The 16,281-nt window shown below is 35.1% G+C and overlaps 1 protein-coding gene across 3 annotated transcripts; it reads right to left on the reverse strand.

Moving 5' to 3' along the window:
- Nucleotides 1–2,046: 2,046 nt before the first annotated feature.
- Nucleotides 2,047–6,171, reverse strand: LOC147542060 (Peptidase S24/S26A/S26B/S26C family protein). 3 transcript variants are annotated; one of them, XR_015223537.1, is made up of 6 exons: nucleotides 5,819–6,171; nucleotides 5,494–5,718; nucleotides 4,098–4,208; nucleotides 2,899–2,962; nucleotides 2,749–2,816; nucleotides 2,047–2,416 (listed from the first exon to the last, which is right to left on the reverse strand). XR_015223537.1 is itself a non-coding variant. In XM_086635482.1 (5 exons), exons 1-4 carry the CDS (start codon nucleotides 5,948–5,950, stop codon nucleotides 2,924–2,926), a joined length of 507 nt encoding a protein of 168 aa, XP_086491608.1. In that variant the 5' UTR covers nucleotides 5,951–6,171; the 3' UTR covers nucleotides 2,047–2,416; nucleotides 2,899–2,923. The 3 variants fall into 3 exon arrangements, 2 of the variants coding, with proteins under 2 accessions (XP_086491608.1, XP_086491609.1); XM_086635482.1 differs by lacking the exon at nucleotides 2,749–2,816; XM_086635483.1 differs by lacking the exon at nucleotides 2,047–2,416 and having other exon boundaries at nucleotides 2,723–2,816.
- Nucleotides 6,172–16,281: the final 10,110 nt, after the last annotated feature.

Consider the following 16,281-nt stretch of genomic DNA (forward strand, 5'->3'; position numbering starts at 1 on the left):
CAATGTGTGTTTAAGAGGCGATACCTTAACCAAAGTTTGACTTAATAGTGCCGGCAATAGAAAGAGAATAGATAGATGAGAGGGGAGAAGAAGAAGGAAATTGGCTACGATCTACGACAGTCGCTACATTGGCATTGATACATCAAAGATGTGATAAACACGAAACTGTCGAATTCAAACTCTTACAAAGAACGGGCCTATAGCCCAACTGAACTATGACCTAAAGCCCAACAACATAATTTATTCTTAAAAATTAAAGTTCAATAGACCATGGAAACCACCTCCTATAGGAATCGAACCTAAGACCTCCAGGACTTTAGAATTTGTGTCAATACATTGAACCACTTGGGCAACCAATTGTTGACGCGTTTAACCACACTTGGTCATGATTCCAAGCTCGCAAAATACATTGCCCAATCAAGGGCATATAAAAACTTTCTGTCTAATAATTTGGTCTAATTGGGTAAAGGTCCAAAATATTTCTAAAAAGGGTTAATTCCGTTTTGGCCCCCAATTGTTGACCAACTCACCGTTTTGGCCCCCAATTGTGTCCGGCAGTTCGTTTTGGCCCCAAAAAATTCCTAAATGGCCCCAAATTTTTTCAACCTCCCAATTCTACCCCCATGGCATTTCTGTAATTATTTTTTTTTTCCTTTTCTTTGTCCACCTCATCTAACAATTGACACATCACTCTGTCCACCTCACCCTTCTTCTCCGGCGAAAGGTTGCCGGCCGGAATAAAAAATTCCGGCCGGCCACCTTTACCAAAATAATTTTTTTTTTTTTTTTTTATTTCTCTCTCTTCTTCATCTCCTTCTTTCTCTCTCTTCTTCATCTCTTTCTTTCTCTCTTCTTCTTTCTTTACCTCTCTCTCTCTCTAACCCCTCTCTTTCTCTTTCTCCAACCCCTCTCTCTCTCTATCTTTAAAACTCCGGCCGGAGAACCAGACCTTGAAGGTCTGGTTGGAAACCAGACCTTCAAGGTCTGGTGCGAAACCAGATCCGGTCTGGTTTCAAACCAGACCGAGATCTGGTTTCTACAACCAGATCCCGGTCTGGTTTGAAACCAGATCGGAATCTGGTTTCAACTAACCAGAACGATTCTGGTTAGTTGAAACCAGATTCCGATCTGGTTTCAAACCAGACCGGGATCTGGTTGTAGAAACCAGATCTCGGTCTGGTTTGAAACCAGACCGGATCTGGTTTCGCACCAGACCTTGAAGGTCTGGTTTCCAACCAGACCTTCAAGGTCTGGTTCTCCGGCGAAGGGGCTCCGCCCCTTCGCCGGAGTTTTAAAGATAGAGAGAGAGAGGGGTTGGAGAAAGAGAAAGAGAGGGGTTAGAGAGAGAGAGAGGTAAAGAAAGAAGAAGAGAGAAAGAAAGAGATGAAGAAGAGAGAGAAAGAAGGAGATGAAGAAGAGAGAGAAAGAAGGAGATGAAGAAGAGAGAGAAATAAAAAAAAAAAATTATTTTGGTAAAGGTGGCCGGCCGGAATTTTTTATTCCGGCCGGCAACCTTTCGCCGGAGAAGAAGGGTGAGGTGGACAGAGTGATGTGTCAATTGTTAGATGAGGTGGACAAAGAAAAGGAAAAAAAAAATAATTACAGAAATGCCATGGGGGTAGAATTGGGAGGTTGAAAAAATTTGGGGCCATTTAGGAATTTTTTGGGGCCAAAACGAACTGCCGGACACAATTGGGGGCCAAAACGGTGAGTTGGTCAACAATTGGGGGCCAAAACGGAATTAACCCTTCTAAAAAATACAATTTTTCGACCCCAAATTTTGTATTGTAAAAATTTTTCATGTTTCTCAAAGGGGTGGCATTTCAAAATTGGTAGCAGTGAAAATGAAACAAAGTGCAATCTAAACGTACCCTAACACACTACTTCTGTTTGGGCTGCTCGAACACTGCAAAAATGAAATTCTTTCCAACCCTCTCTAACAATTTCAGATGACCAAACAACAATTTCAGATGACCAAACAACGGAAAAACAAGAGAGAGAAAGTAGTGACATAAAGAGTAGAGAGAGATACAGTACAGTGCAATATATAGACAAGGCCTTACTTGGAACAGAAATGAACCACAACCACCATCTCCAACACCATTATCAAGACAAGAATTATGGAAGAGTTCCATTAAAGAGCTCTTAAAATAGAGGAGCTCGTAAAAAATGAAGCTTCAAAAACTGATTTCTAAAAGAAATTAGTATCAATCTATGCCCTAATCGAAGCATGTAAATACGTCTTTCGCTAAATATTTGTCACAAATATTTTCATCTAAATCGACCTACTTCCTCTCATTTACCTTCGAAGTCTCAACAAGGTTTTCATTGTTTCTTTACCCACGAGTAACTAGATTATCACCTAAGAAAATGAAACTTCAAGCCGATTCCTCTGTCTTCAGTCTTTTCTTTTGAACTGCAGAAACAGAGAACTAATCAAAGAAGACTACGACTCGTACATATGTAAACGAAAAAAAGGCACCAGAATACCATATTTCTATATTGTTTCATGTATCACGTTTAACATTATAGGGCTGATTTTTTGTGAGGACGTTCTGTTAACCTTGAAATTATCTCGATTTTAGCATCTATTGTTGAAATAATGGTTACACCTAAGAGATTGAAGAACTTGTAGAATACTACAAGTTCAGTGAGCCAGATTAAATCTATAATGCTTGCCCTTTATCAGGATTAAGAACGAAAACTGCAATCAAAACCAACCTTAAATAATTAAAAACATTCTATTACCATCAAGAATCAGCAACTGAAATCCACATGACAAAATTGTAACTTGTATTTTCTCCACAGAAACCATACTAGGATCAAGTAGAAACGCATACAAAATTAAGAAAAGAAATGGATATAAACGTATAAGATTTTTAAGAGTTAAAACTGTACCTTCAAGATCGAATCAGTATTACACTTATTTTTCCAAAGACCCAAAGCTATTCGGGGGCCAAATCTACAAACAAAGAAAGTTACCAGAGGTGAGTGCAGGAGCTAAGAGCAAATTAACCACTTCTAAAAGAAGTTTTACCAATAAGAACAAGTAAACACATAGAAATTAGTTGGGAAAAACACTGATATGTAACTTTTTAGTTATATTACAGTGTAAGAGGAACTGGTGGGCATGTGTGACTGGTTCTGGTTGGTGATAAACTGATAATGTGATAGAAAACATGGTGATATTGGCAATGGTGGGACGGACATGGTGATTATTTTGCAAGCATGAATTATGAGGATGGTTGGCAATGGTACGGCATTGGTGAAGCGGCAAAGACGGCAATCAATTATGATGAGTAGTTCTTTTTGGGATGGGGCGGGTTGAATAGAACCACATATCAACCTTGCAAACTTTCTATATGGTAAGTTTCATTTCTCAAGTGAAAAAGCAAGAAAATATCGATTACAGTTTGTGGCTACTTTTCAACATCTAAAGTTTTTAATCTATGGGGGATGCATTTCTGACAGGGTTTGGTTCAGCTTCCATAAAGAGGATTGTGGGCTTCTAACATGCTTCCTCAGACATGTATCATTCTTTAGGAAGTTGCTTTCAGAATATTTACTTTTCCTGCTAAGTTGGGAAGAAACTATTCAAAGGTTGCATTTTAAGGTGTCCATTATAACTTGACAAAAGAGGTAAGAACCCTTGTGACAAACAAATATTCCTAGTCTTTTACTGCCATAATCAATAAACAAAAATGTGGTATTTTCATTTTGCAAAACTCTACTACAATCAATGATGTAACACTCGTCTCAAGATCAACCGAACTGTCTGTGGGTTAGCACCAACTCGGCACCACTACTTAGTACTCAACCCAGTTTCACATGGTGCACCACGTTTTTTTGGTATGGGCCTGCGCTAGACCCCGTAGGCTGCATCGTCAGACCAGCCTAGGACTAAATTCACATTAAAGATCCTAGATAATGGAATACACAGGTGTGGAAGATCATCGTGAGCAGTATGGAACTAAGTATAATGCACATGAGCGTCCATGCTTTAATATCAATTTACCTTGTTAATACGCGTAAAATTCAGTCCAAAAGCCAAAACATGCATGATGCATAGATGAAAGAGCTGAACTGGAAAAACTTACTCTGCAAAACACCTTTCCTTGAACAAGACCATATGGAATTGGACCAAAATGGCGCGAATCATTTGAGGCATATATATTGTCTCCCTGGATCCAAATGTGTCCTTTTGGCACCTATTGAAGAATAGAAACAGATCGTCATCTTAAAATAAATATAAAAAGACAACGAAAAACATTAAAAATAACAAACACATATTGTATAATTATGTAAATTGCAAACAAACTTCAGAAATGTATATTTAGAGTAAAAATCATGAAATCAGTTAAACTTGGAACTTCATTCAAAGCTCCAAACAATAGACTTTAACAACTTAAAAGTTAACGAGAGCTACTAAATTTTGTTCTACGAGAAGATATGTTACTCACTAGGGTAGACCATGATAGCTTTGTGGTGTGAGAAAATGAAAATTTTGCTAGCTATACATGATGAGTTTGACTTGTTCATTCATTATCCATGACCTCGGTCAACAGAAGCTGAACGGATGCCATCCTTTTGCTGGCCAGGATATCGCTTTATGCTATTTTGGTGAAACAACATGACTTACATCGAAAAATCTCCTAAGTTAGCATTATGCAGGTATGTTGTTGTACTCCGTATAGCGAACAGTGTGCCAAGGAGCACAGAGGGGATGTATCCACTTTCTCTCTCTTAGCGAAAGGTTGAACTATAAATAAAGGCAGTCAGAAGTTGCATGTTGATTCTTCGATCAACTGCAGCATAAATTGTACGACCCTAAAACCTGTGCAAACCAATGTTCGTAGATTTTTTTTCGATAAAAGAAAATTTCCGTAGGGAGTTATGCCCACTCTCCCTTTGTAATAATTACTCTACCTTAAACTGAAAGCCTCAAACTGATCATCTTACAAACTACATAATGATATCTAGTTATTGGCACTTTCATTACAATGAGAAAACCACTTGTATCACTCTTTAATATTTCAAGCTTTCATTACAAGTCCACACGTATCGGTTCTTCACATGAATTGTGCTATCTATCTATACGTAACTAACAAAACTTCTCCTTTGATAAGGATCTGTTTTCATTTTATCATACAAAAAATTCTAATTTTTACGATATTTATGTTTAGATTAATCAGTTTAGTTTGTCAATTCTAGAGAAACTAAAAGCTTAATAAGAACCTGGGGGGGATAACTTTTAATGGGGTTAATCAGTTGGAATTTGCAAGTACTATCTCTTCTTCATCTTCTTCTTATATTCAAGTTGGGATCTTTCTTAGTACATTTTTTTTCACATACTTTTGCAAAATTTAAACTTGATAGTAAATAACCAAATCAGACCTAAATTTGAATTAGGGGTTTTATATAGAAAGCAAAATCCTAAATTCTTTAGAGGAAGAAAAAAAAAACACAAGGAAAGAAAAGAAAAGAGAGACTTACAGTGATTGTATTGGATATATCAGAGTTTTTGGGATCAATTAAGTAAGTAACATTATCACCTTCAACGCCCATAACACGTTTAGTGACAATTTTTCTAGGGTTATCAAGTGAACGAACAAGAAGAATATCACCAGGATTAACTTTCCCTAATCGAGTTGATATTTTCTCAGCCAAAACCAAATCACCTGTTAAATTGAGAGTTGGAAGCATACTTGGACCATATACCTGAACAAATAAAGGGCATCTCCTCCATTAACAAACAAACAAACAAACTAAAAGTGAATAAATTTCTAGAGAGAGAAAGTTAGAGAAAGAGAGAGATTACAAGAGCAGGAGTGAAGATGTAGGTGTTGGTAACATGGAGAACGCAGAAGAACTTTACGACTAAAAATGATACATCAAATGCTTCCTTCACTATGCTCCTGTATTCAACCCATTTCCTTAATCTTCCTATCATCTCTCTTTCCTCTCTCTCTCTCTCTCTCTCTCTCTCTAGATGACGCTAAAAAGAGAGTAAAAAGCGTCGCCAATATTTGAGCTGAAGGGTAACCACAATTTGGAGCAAAAGCGTTGTTGAAGTCTGAGCTCAAACAATGCCAAAGTTGGCGCAAAAGTGTTGCTGAAGTTGGAGAAAAAGCGCTCAAAAGCAAAGCAAAAGCGTCACCAGAAATTGGAGGTAAAACGTTTTCGGGGCCTCAACTATTAAAATAAGGCCGCGGCTTTGGAGAATAAAGAAAATTCTCCAGGGAATAAATTCTCGAGGGAATCCAAATTTTTTTGAAAATTCTCCGGAGAATAAATTTTTATGGGGAATACAGAATACATTTTTTTGAAAGTTCTCCTCCATCTCATCTGTTCTCTCTGCCACTTCATCTTCTCGACACCTCATCATCTTCTCCAGCGAAAGTCGCCGACCGGCGACCTTCAAACATAAAAAAAAATTAAATTAAATTTTCTCTCTCCTCAGAGGTGCTATTTACAGAGCTATTAAGTGCTATTTACAAGTCCGGCTATTTACAGATCTACTTTTTACTATTTACAAATCTTTTGATTTTATCACAACTTATTAGTTATTTAGAATAAAATCCCTATTTTAGAGATAGGTCCCCCCCACCGAAAATGCTGAAAAATTAAACATCAAACTGACCGAAAATGTTGAAAAATTAAACATCAAATTGACCGAAAATGTTGAAAAATTAAAATGACCGAAAATATTGAAAAATTAAACATCAAATTGACCGAAAATGTTGAAAAATAAAAATGACCGAAAATGTTAAAAAATTAAACATCAAATTGACCGAAAATGTTGAAAAATTAAACATCAAATTGACCGAAAACGTTCATCATTCTAAGCATTATTTCACCGAAAATTTGGGTTGTTCACTTAGAATGTTGACCTAGAAATCTGAGTTTTTTTTAGAATAACCACCACAAATTAGTTTATCTTACCTCTAAAGTTATGTCTTCACTTAGAATGTTATGAGTCCAATGAAGAGTTGTAATTGAGTTCTTCAACATCAAACTCTTCCATTAATGAAGTCTCTTGACCACCAAGCTCCTCCATTAATGTACCTTCCTCATTGTTAGGTTCTTCCATTACTAATGTTTCTAATAGGTGATTGTGAGTTGATTGTTCATAATTGTGGTGGTGATTGTTGGGTGGTGGAAGGTGTTGGTGGTGGGATTTAGGAATGGAAGAAATAAAATATGTTCCAATAATCAATATATTTTTTCAGCCCAATCCTAATCAGAGTTTGATTTTAGTCCCTATGTGATCTGTAAATAGCAAAGTCTTATTTACAGAGAAAGTGAAAAGATTCTAACTTTTGGGCTTTGTAAATAGCCAAACTAGCTCTGTAAATAGTTTTGGCCTTTTTTTTTTCTTTTCTCTCTCTCTCTAGAACAGATCTAGAGAGAGAGAAGGTTTGTTCTCACGAACAGACCACAACATAAGAATCGAGCATCTGCATTAACGCGATTGAGAACTCTATTAGCTCTGAAAGGTTAATCTTTGTCTTGTGAATTTGTTTTCTTTTTGAGATTTACATTAACTATGGGCAAATTTGTGTTCACTCAATTAAACAAATGATGCAGTTTTTAGATTTTTAGAAAAATAAAATCTTCTTCGTAATCTAGTTTCTCCCATAACTTTATTGTATATATAGAGATGAGAGATTAGATAACTTGTTTATATGTATCACGAAGTTCATTTTGTACAAAGATATTACATTTATACGGTTCGTCTTTGCATTTGCTTTGCTAATCAGAAGAAGCATGATCATGAAAAATGAAAGAACTCGACTTTGAGCCTTAAATATACAAGTCCTTGCAGATATATTCATTTTCTTCTTTCTGAACTAGTCAGGAACATAATAGACCTTGATGGATATAAGCCTCCTCCAGAGCTTCTTCAGATTCTACCAATGAAATCAACAATCAGAGGATCAGATACCGGTTCACAAATTGGACCAAATAATTCGAAGTTTGCTTTGGTACATACCTTCACAATGCCTTGTAATGATATTTTGACGTTATATTAGAGAATGAAAAGGCTTTATTGGATTGTAGATACAATTTGGTGCAGAATACTTACAAACACTTTATATATATAGGGAATGCGAGCTCTGTTGGATGTCATTCACGCTGTTGATAGTTCTGGGGCAGATGCTGCCAAGTTATTAGGGTAAAGAATATATACCCTGAGTTTAAGAGTTTAGAACAGACCTTCTCTCTCTCTAGATCTGTTCTAGAGAGAGAGAAAAGAAACAAAAAATAGAGAGAGAGAGAGGAGAGAGAAAATAAATTTTTTTTTTTATTATGTTTGAAGGTCGCCGGCCAGCAACTTTCACCGGAGAAGATGATGAGGTGTCGAGAAGATGAAGTGGTAGAGAGAGGTGATGAGATGGAGGAGCCTTTTTTATAGCATCTTCTAAAATTAGACACCCCTTAGCAATAAAAAGAAACATAAAAAGTCAATCTTATTTTACAAGTTTTAAAAAAAGTTTTTATTCCCTGGAGAATTTTTTTTATTCCCCAAAGCCGCGGCCTTAAAATAATTATATAGTCTCACACAGTACAATTGTTAAAACTTATCTCTTGTAAAACTTTTTATAAAGATCTTATGTAATTGCTAAAGATATCAAGTCAATTCAATTTCATGGTATCAAAATTTAGGTTTTTCCTTTTTGGAGATAGTTAGTTAATCATAGTCTTGCGCTTACCCTACGGCGCAACATTTCCAAAAGTAGGAGCACATCGGGAAAAGTGGGACTTCAACATTTTCAAAAGTCACAAGAATTGCCAAAACTGTGGCAAAAATGTTTCCAAAGCATGAGCAAAACGGTTGGAAAACGTGGAGGTCAAACATGTAGCCAAAAGTGGAGCGAGCCGTGTTCGAAAGCGGGGTTGAAAGCGTGGCCAGAAGTAAAGTAAAAATGTGACAAAAAGATAATGGGGTTAAATTGCCGAAAGTGGAAACGAGAGTTTATCCAAGAGTCACATATGGGGATACCAAAAGACAAAAGTGGAAAATATGTTTGGGGTTAAATAGTTAATCAAGTCATTTGTTAAAATATTGCTCATTGTTGAATTTATGTATGTGTAACTTCTCATGACTAATAAAATATTATTTGCTTGTATATTTGTACTACATATAAAGTTTGTTGTCAGCGTTTAAAAACCAGTTTTTGTAATGTAGCTGTAATGTAGCTGTAATGAACTCAACAACATATATAAGAAAAAGTTTTTTAGCACCTTTCATCAAATCATTAACACTTTTGGTAATGTTTGATGTCATCATATCATAACGTATCTTACTGGCATGAACACGTGACTATCGTTGAAACCCAGTCTCACACAAGTAACGACCATTATTGTTGGGAAATGTAAGTTGTAACTCAAGAAAAATACGTTTAAAATCTTCAACTTTGAAAGTTTTGTTTGCTCTAAAAACAGGGAACTAGAATTATCATCTCTGAATTTTGTCTTGACATTCATATTAAGATGAACGATACAAATTTTGTGCATCGCACCGAGAAATACTTTCAGTACCGCTTTCTCAATACTCCTGTGCCAATCAGGAACTATGACTAGGTCCTATATGTTACCAATACTTTCCTAACTGAGACATGAACGAATTCCATGACATGTCATTTTTCGAATCGACAATGTCAAATGCTAGTAGGTAAATATTGTTGTTGTTATCAATCACATCTCAAACAAGCAAAACACCGAGATACTATGCTTTTAGGAATGTCCCATCGTCTAAAAAGCCTCGTATGCTACATCCCAATACCATGAAGTAAAACTTAAAGTGGTTCAAATTATCTTTCTCAAGGCAACATACAAGACTTGGATTAATCTGCACGAGCTCATCCGAGTACCTTTGCAAGATTTCATACTACTTGTCCACCACCCACTTCAATAATTTTAAGGCATGTTGTCTAGATCATCATGCTACATTATAGATAAGTGAAATTCTCATTTGTTTATGTCGACTGGTCTACAAATTCTTTTCACATCAACATACTTGTCTTTGATCAACTCACTCATCACTTTTGAAGTGACATGTCTATGCACCTGGTGGAGATTACCAACCACACTACCAAAATCGGTATTGTTAAACAAATCCTAAAAGCGAGAAGATTCACATATTGTAGTTGCACGAAGACACCACTTGCAATTCGCATCAACACATGATACAACGAAGTAATATTTATCGGACTTGTTTACCTTTATTCAAATTTGTTGTTTAATAGTACACAAACTCAACTTTCTCTTAAATTATTTCGTATTTTGAAATACATCAAAAAGCTTTGAACAATCACCATCTGTGTCACACCCACCGTTTGTTTGATCTACACCACACATTTCGACCATCTCCCCTAACTCTGCACAACCAACAAATGTATGTTGCTCTGTCGATTTGTCTTCATTCGGAACATGACTGTCTTCCCAAACATCTCCATCATCTCGCACACACATCTCTTCCACTTCCCGACCTTGACCTCAAATACTTACATAAACTATTTTCACTTCATCTGATCACGAACCATCCCCTATACCACCTACTACTTATTGGATTACAATGTGACCTAGTGTTTTAAGTGGAAATTCAGACATTTAATACGTTTAACACTAATATCACAGGATTGCATGAACTGATGAGTTAGAGATGCACCTGAACCACTTTTCCCACAAACTAAATTGATTGCCTTATCTCGAAGACCAGAAGCTTTAATTGTAGCTCCTTTAATTGAAACACCCAATCAATTGACTTGATCTCCTGCCTTTGTAGTGAGCTAGAACTATTTTCGGTAGTCAGCGAAAAACACCTTCTTCTTTAGATTAAACAAATAGCTTTTGGATTTTTTTTGTTTTTATTTTTTCTTTCTCTAGAAGGCAGAGATAAAAAAAAACTCTTAGAAAATCTCTTGAGGAAATTCCTCTTTTATTTTCGTTCTCATAAAGTCTTTATATAGAAAAACCTCAAATACAGACAACAGGAATGACTCAAAGTCCCACTCTGAATAGGATTCCCAGATGGAAAGTTAATCTCAGATGGAAAGTTAATCTTAGATGGAAAGTTAATCCCATCTGGCATTCAAAATATGGTGTAGCCGGCTAGATCAATCCATAAATGGGCTTGGCCTGACCAACTCACACTTTATATGGGCGGTCGTGCCACGACCGGACCCATCCTTGGGTCGGCCCTTGAGCCTGACCTTTCATTGGTCGAGGCACTAGGCCTGGCTGGGCCTTGCTATCTTTGGGCCTTGCTATCTTTGTAAGATCGATTAAAGTTTGTCGCGAATCATCCGCGTGATTCACCGATCTTAGTTGGTTTCTATCTAAACACTACGATCTCTAAAACGATCGGATAGATGACCTTTTTCACCATTTGTCATATCCTAACAAACTGATCGCATTTCCATCTTGGTCGAAGGACATCTCATTCAGTCTCCCACTTGTACTTAAAATAAGTGCAATGCTCGATTCCAATGTCTCTTCGTATCTTGTCTTATATGTCATTCATTTTAGATTTTCTTAATCCCGAGTACAACTGTCAACCAATTGATGAACTCTTTAATCCATTAGAGCGTGACCGCGCATTTTTCAGTTGATATTTATCAAGTGGGTCGGAGATACTGATTCGATTAGGAAGACATAATTCATTTTTGTACTCCCACTCAACTTCATGTCTATCATGCATGGACCAGTGTCCGCCTTTATAACCTTGTTCTATGTTGCGGCGTTTAGCGGAACCAAAACCAGATATTCTTTACATAAGATGATCGAGTGGAACACTCATGTTTTGAAGAATTTCTCCAATCTTGTCAACGAGAGTTTTGACATTCAATAATTTGAAGTACTATCGTGGTCAGTTATCCAATACGTATTATCAATCATACACCCGCATGACTTGAATACTCTTATTTCCATAACCTATGAGACATCGATATCTTGTCAATCTCATGCCCTTGTCTTCATAAGTCATTGTTGTTCATGCAATGAACCTGGACTAGGGAGTAGATAACAAAATAATTCCAAGTTCACTCAATAGGATCCAATCTTTGAGTTCTTCAATGGACTCTTAAACCCTAAACTCTAATTACAAGACTCAAACGGTACGCATATCGTACAAACTTGAAATTAAAATTATTACACCGGAACACATTTGTGCTTAAAAACAAGAATAAATAGAAATATGGTCTATGACCATACTTGTTACCGCATTCACATCCATATACATCCACATAATATGACATTCATAATAATCAAATATGCATGTACAATAAGTTTTGGGAGATACTTTCTTGACATCTCAATGCCAAACGGGCCCTAAGTCTATTTCTGAAAATTTGACTAGAGGCGCCTTTCAGTTTTCTTTTATGATTTCCAAAATCAATTTCAAGAAAGAACTTCATTTGGGCCTCCAGATGGCCCAAGTCAATTTCAGAAAAACTATGCGTGAAATCGGAAGGAAAAAAAATGAAAAAGACACCCTCTTGGGACAAGTCTTGGTCAAGACCCGAGACACTCTTAGTCTAGGTCCATGGACTTGGTCTTAGTCAAGGCTTGAGACATTCTCGACCTAGATCCATGGACTTGTCTTCTTGTTATTTCTCTGTCACCAACACTATCAGGCAGAAAACTAACTGAAGCTGTATTAGTAGCCTTTACAAGAGAACCCTTTTTTAATTGTAACATGAAGCGGAAGACACCTGGAAAAACTTAGATTCATCGAATCACAATCCAAATCTACACCTACTTCTTGACTAACAACTTCACAAAGATCAGTAAGTGTCGCCCTGTCCAATCGAACAATCCCATCTTGTTTGCCACTTGCGCATTCTTTTTTCTTGTTATCAACATTTTTCTATTCTCCACCATGAAATAACCAAATATTCAGTGAACCCATCAAAGTGAAAGTATTTCCTTCAAATTATTTACAATGTTGAAAAGCCTACAAAGCGCATATATAAAATGATTGTAGAGATCTGGACTCTATTTAGGTGTCACGATGACGATCTCATTCGCTGGAAATCGACATGGAGCAACCGAACTCGACACGAGTAGCTTGCCTGAGCTTCTGGAGATGAAAACAGTGGACTCGAGTCGAATGCCCTTGGGTGTCGAGTTCAATTGCTCCATGTCGAATTTCATGGAGAGCATCGAACATGTATCAACCGTTTTGAACTCCAAAACTCGGAAAAGCTTGGCAAAGCTTCGCAAAAGCTCATGGCGTTCAATTCAGTTAATAATGTCGGTTCCACTAATTTCAGCCTACTTATATTAGTTTATGGTAATACTGAGAAAATGACGATGTAAAAGGAAAAAAAGGCTAGCCACCGTTCAGAAAATGTTGGCACTGCAACACTATGTTTACTGACCAAACACGTCACGATCAACACGTGAAGACGCACATACAGGAAAAAAATATATATATACAACATTCTAAAATATTAAAGGGTTGAAGAGAAGCTTTTAGAGCTACTAAAAACATTTTTAAACATAACTATTAGGTATTAGGAAAATAAAATTTATATCAAACACTAATATTTAATATTAAAATAATAACTTTATAACTACTAAAAGTACTAATATTTATAAAATAATAAAATTTTATACATTTTATATATTGCCTAATGTCACTAATATATTTATAAACATTAACTTAAATTTGTATTATGTTAAATATGTATGTAATTTTAATATATTATAATTAATTATTTAAATATATATAGACATATATATAATTTAAAATTTATATTTAAATATATTATGATTGATTAGAGTGACATTATATTTAGAATGTGATAGGTAGCTATACTGGATTACTAGGTTAAATATCAGAATTGTTATACAATTAAAATCTATAGTTAAAACTATTATAAAAAAAGTGTCAAGTAAATCTTTAACTGTCACTAAATATATAAATCTCTTTATAAAATAAATCTACATTGAAAACTATCGATCATAACGTAGAAATGAAGATTGAAAATGCCTTTAACTGTGTAAAACTTTTTAAAGAAAAACACTCTACAACTTGTTTTCATGTTTTAGTTATCCCCTCCCATTCCACTGAGACATACACGATAGTAACCGCTCTGTCGCTTGTACGCCCTTGAATATAAAGAACGGGTGTTATATATAAGATGGTAAAATGATTTTAAAGGGCGTGTTAATAAAATAAATTAATAAATGTTTTTTCTTTCACAGTTTCAAATAACTAAATATCATTTAAAACTTTAACTAATTAATTTAGTTTTAAATAAAAATATAATTTTAGAACCATAAATATAACAAATATTTATTTAATTCACTTACTTTACAATAAGATATTTATTGTTTAAACGTGATTAAGTTTATAACCATATACTTATTTAAACAATACTATTCTCGTAAATCTAATATATGTTAAAATTAATATTAATATTTAATACCAATAAAAATAATATCTCCAAATATTTTAATAATGTATTCAACATATAATACATTATAATAGATTTATAATATTTATAAGGTATTTTAAATATAGATTTTAATTTATTGATATTAATATATAAATATATTAGAATATTTAAAAAGTACATATGGTATTTAACACAATACAAATCTATGCTAATGTTTAGAAATATATTAGTGACACTGGTTAAGGTATACAAATTTTAAAATTATGTTATGAGTTGGCCTCTAGCTTGTGACCAACTTTCTTTTTTACACCTTATTTTTCGTAAATTCAAAGTTGACTTCCATTTGTTGACACTGTCTATTAACTTTAATTGTGATTTTTTTTGTTACCGTAAATGTCATTTTTATAAAAGTGATTATGCAAGCTCATTGCCCCCCTTTAAAATATAGGTTAATTTCCAAAGAATTCCAACTTTTTTATAACCAATTTTTTTTGTTGAACTCTTTTTATAACCAACTTGGGGGCCAAAATAGAGTTCATTAAAAAAGAAAAATTAAAGACACCTCATCTTTCCATCTATCTCCTCTATTTTATTACCCCTCTCCTCCATGTCATTTTTTCCGCCACATCATCTTTCTTGCCACATCATCATCTCATCTGATAAAGGTCACCGACCGAACAATTTTTCGACGACCTTCTAACTTTTTTTCTTCATCTCTTTTTCTTTCTCCTGATTCTTTCTCTTGTTTTTCGTCTTCTGTTCTTCATACCTCTCTATCTCTATACTCTATCTATATATCTCCGGCGACAAGTAATAGTCACTTCGAGGAGCAACCAGACCTTGAAATCAGTCCTTCAAAGCCTGGTTGCTCCGGCAAAGGGGTTCCTCCTATTCTCCGAAGATATAGAAAGTAAGTAAAGAGAAAAGAAGAAAAAAGGAGAGATTAATTATTATTTTTTTAAGTTCGAAGGTTGACGAAAAAATTTGACTGGCCGACGACTTTGGGGAAAGAAGATGATGAGGTGGTGTGAGAGCTGATTTGGAGAGGAGAGAGGTGATGAAATGAAGGAAATAGAGAGGGAGAAATGAAGTGTCTTTAATGTTTTTTAAATTTTGTAAACGGAATTCTGTTTTGACCCCCAAATTGGTTCTAAAAAAACGTTGAATTTCTTTTAAGAATCAAACCATATTTAAAAGAGAGTCTATTCTGAATTTACAAAATCACTTTTATAAGAAAGATAATTATGAAAACAAAAAAATAACCTTATTTCTTAATGCGTAATACTTATGTTTAAAATATTTTAATTATATTATTTGAAATGTATAGAAACTATATCTCCCATGTCTGACATTAACTAGACCACCTAGTTGGATGGTCCAAAAATAAACTTAATTGCATCTTACCCTATATTCTTCGTCTTCACCTCACCACCACAACTTCCCTCACGTCCCCTCCCACAAGAGAACCACCACCACCAACACCAACACAATCAAAATTTTCTCTCTAGTCTTCTCTTCCTCTCCCTCTCTTTATCCTCCTCTCCTCCTCTCTCCTCTCTCCCTTCCTCTCCTCTTTCACTCTAAAAAGAAATACAGACCCACCACCTCTTTTTTTTTTTTTTTTTTGTTGAAAGCAAACCCACCAGTCCACATCTGCTGGGGTCTTAACTTACAAGCACAAAACAACATATGTACTGTATTTATTTTTGACATTTCTAAAAGTACTAAAAAGTTCATAGTTAAATCCTTTTGATCTTGGATAAATAGACACATCAATATCATTTTGGCCTTGGGTTTGATGTGCAAACCTTACATGATATGTGCCAACATGTGCAAAACATATAATGTACAAATGCTATATAGGAAACTGAAG

The sequence above is a fragment of the Eschscholzia californica genome, unplaced genomic scaffold (assembly GCF_041429995.1).
Source record: "Eschscholzia californica isolate CP2 unplaced genomic scaffold, dmEscCali1.0.p SCAF_4, whole genome shotgun sequence".
Lineage (NCBI taxonomy): Eukaryota > Viridiplantae > Streptophyta > Magnoliopsida > Ranunculales > Papaveraceae > Eschscholzia > Eschscholzia californica.

Bases quoted from the DNA above. Each gene is read 5' to 3' on its own strand.
- LOC147542060 (XM_086635482.1), bottom strand. From the start codon at position 5,950: ATGATAGGAAGATTAAGGAAATGGGTTGAATACAGGAGCATAGTGAAG. The intron at 5,719-5,818 runs GTAATCTCTCTC...TTATTTGTTCAG, and splicing joins ACATCTTCACTCCTGCTCTT to GTATATGGTCCAAGTATGCT. The intron at 2,963-4,097 runs GTAAGTTTTTCC...CTTTGTTTGTAG, and splicing joins AAGGAAAGGTGTTTTGCAGA to ATTTGGCCCCCGAATAGCTT.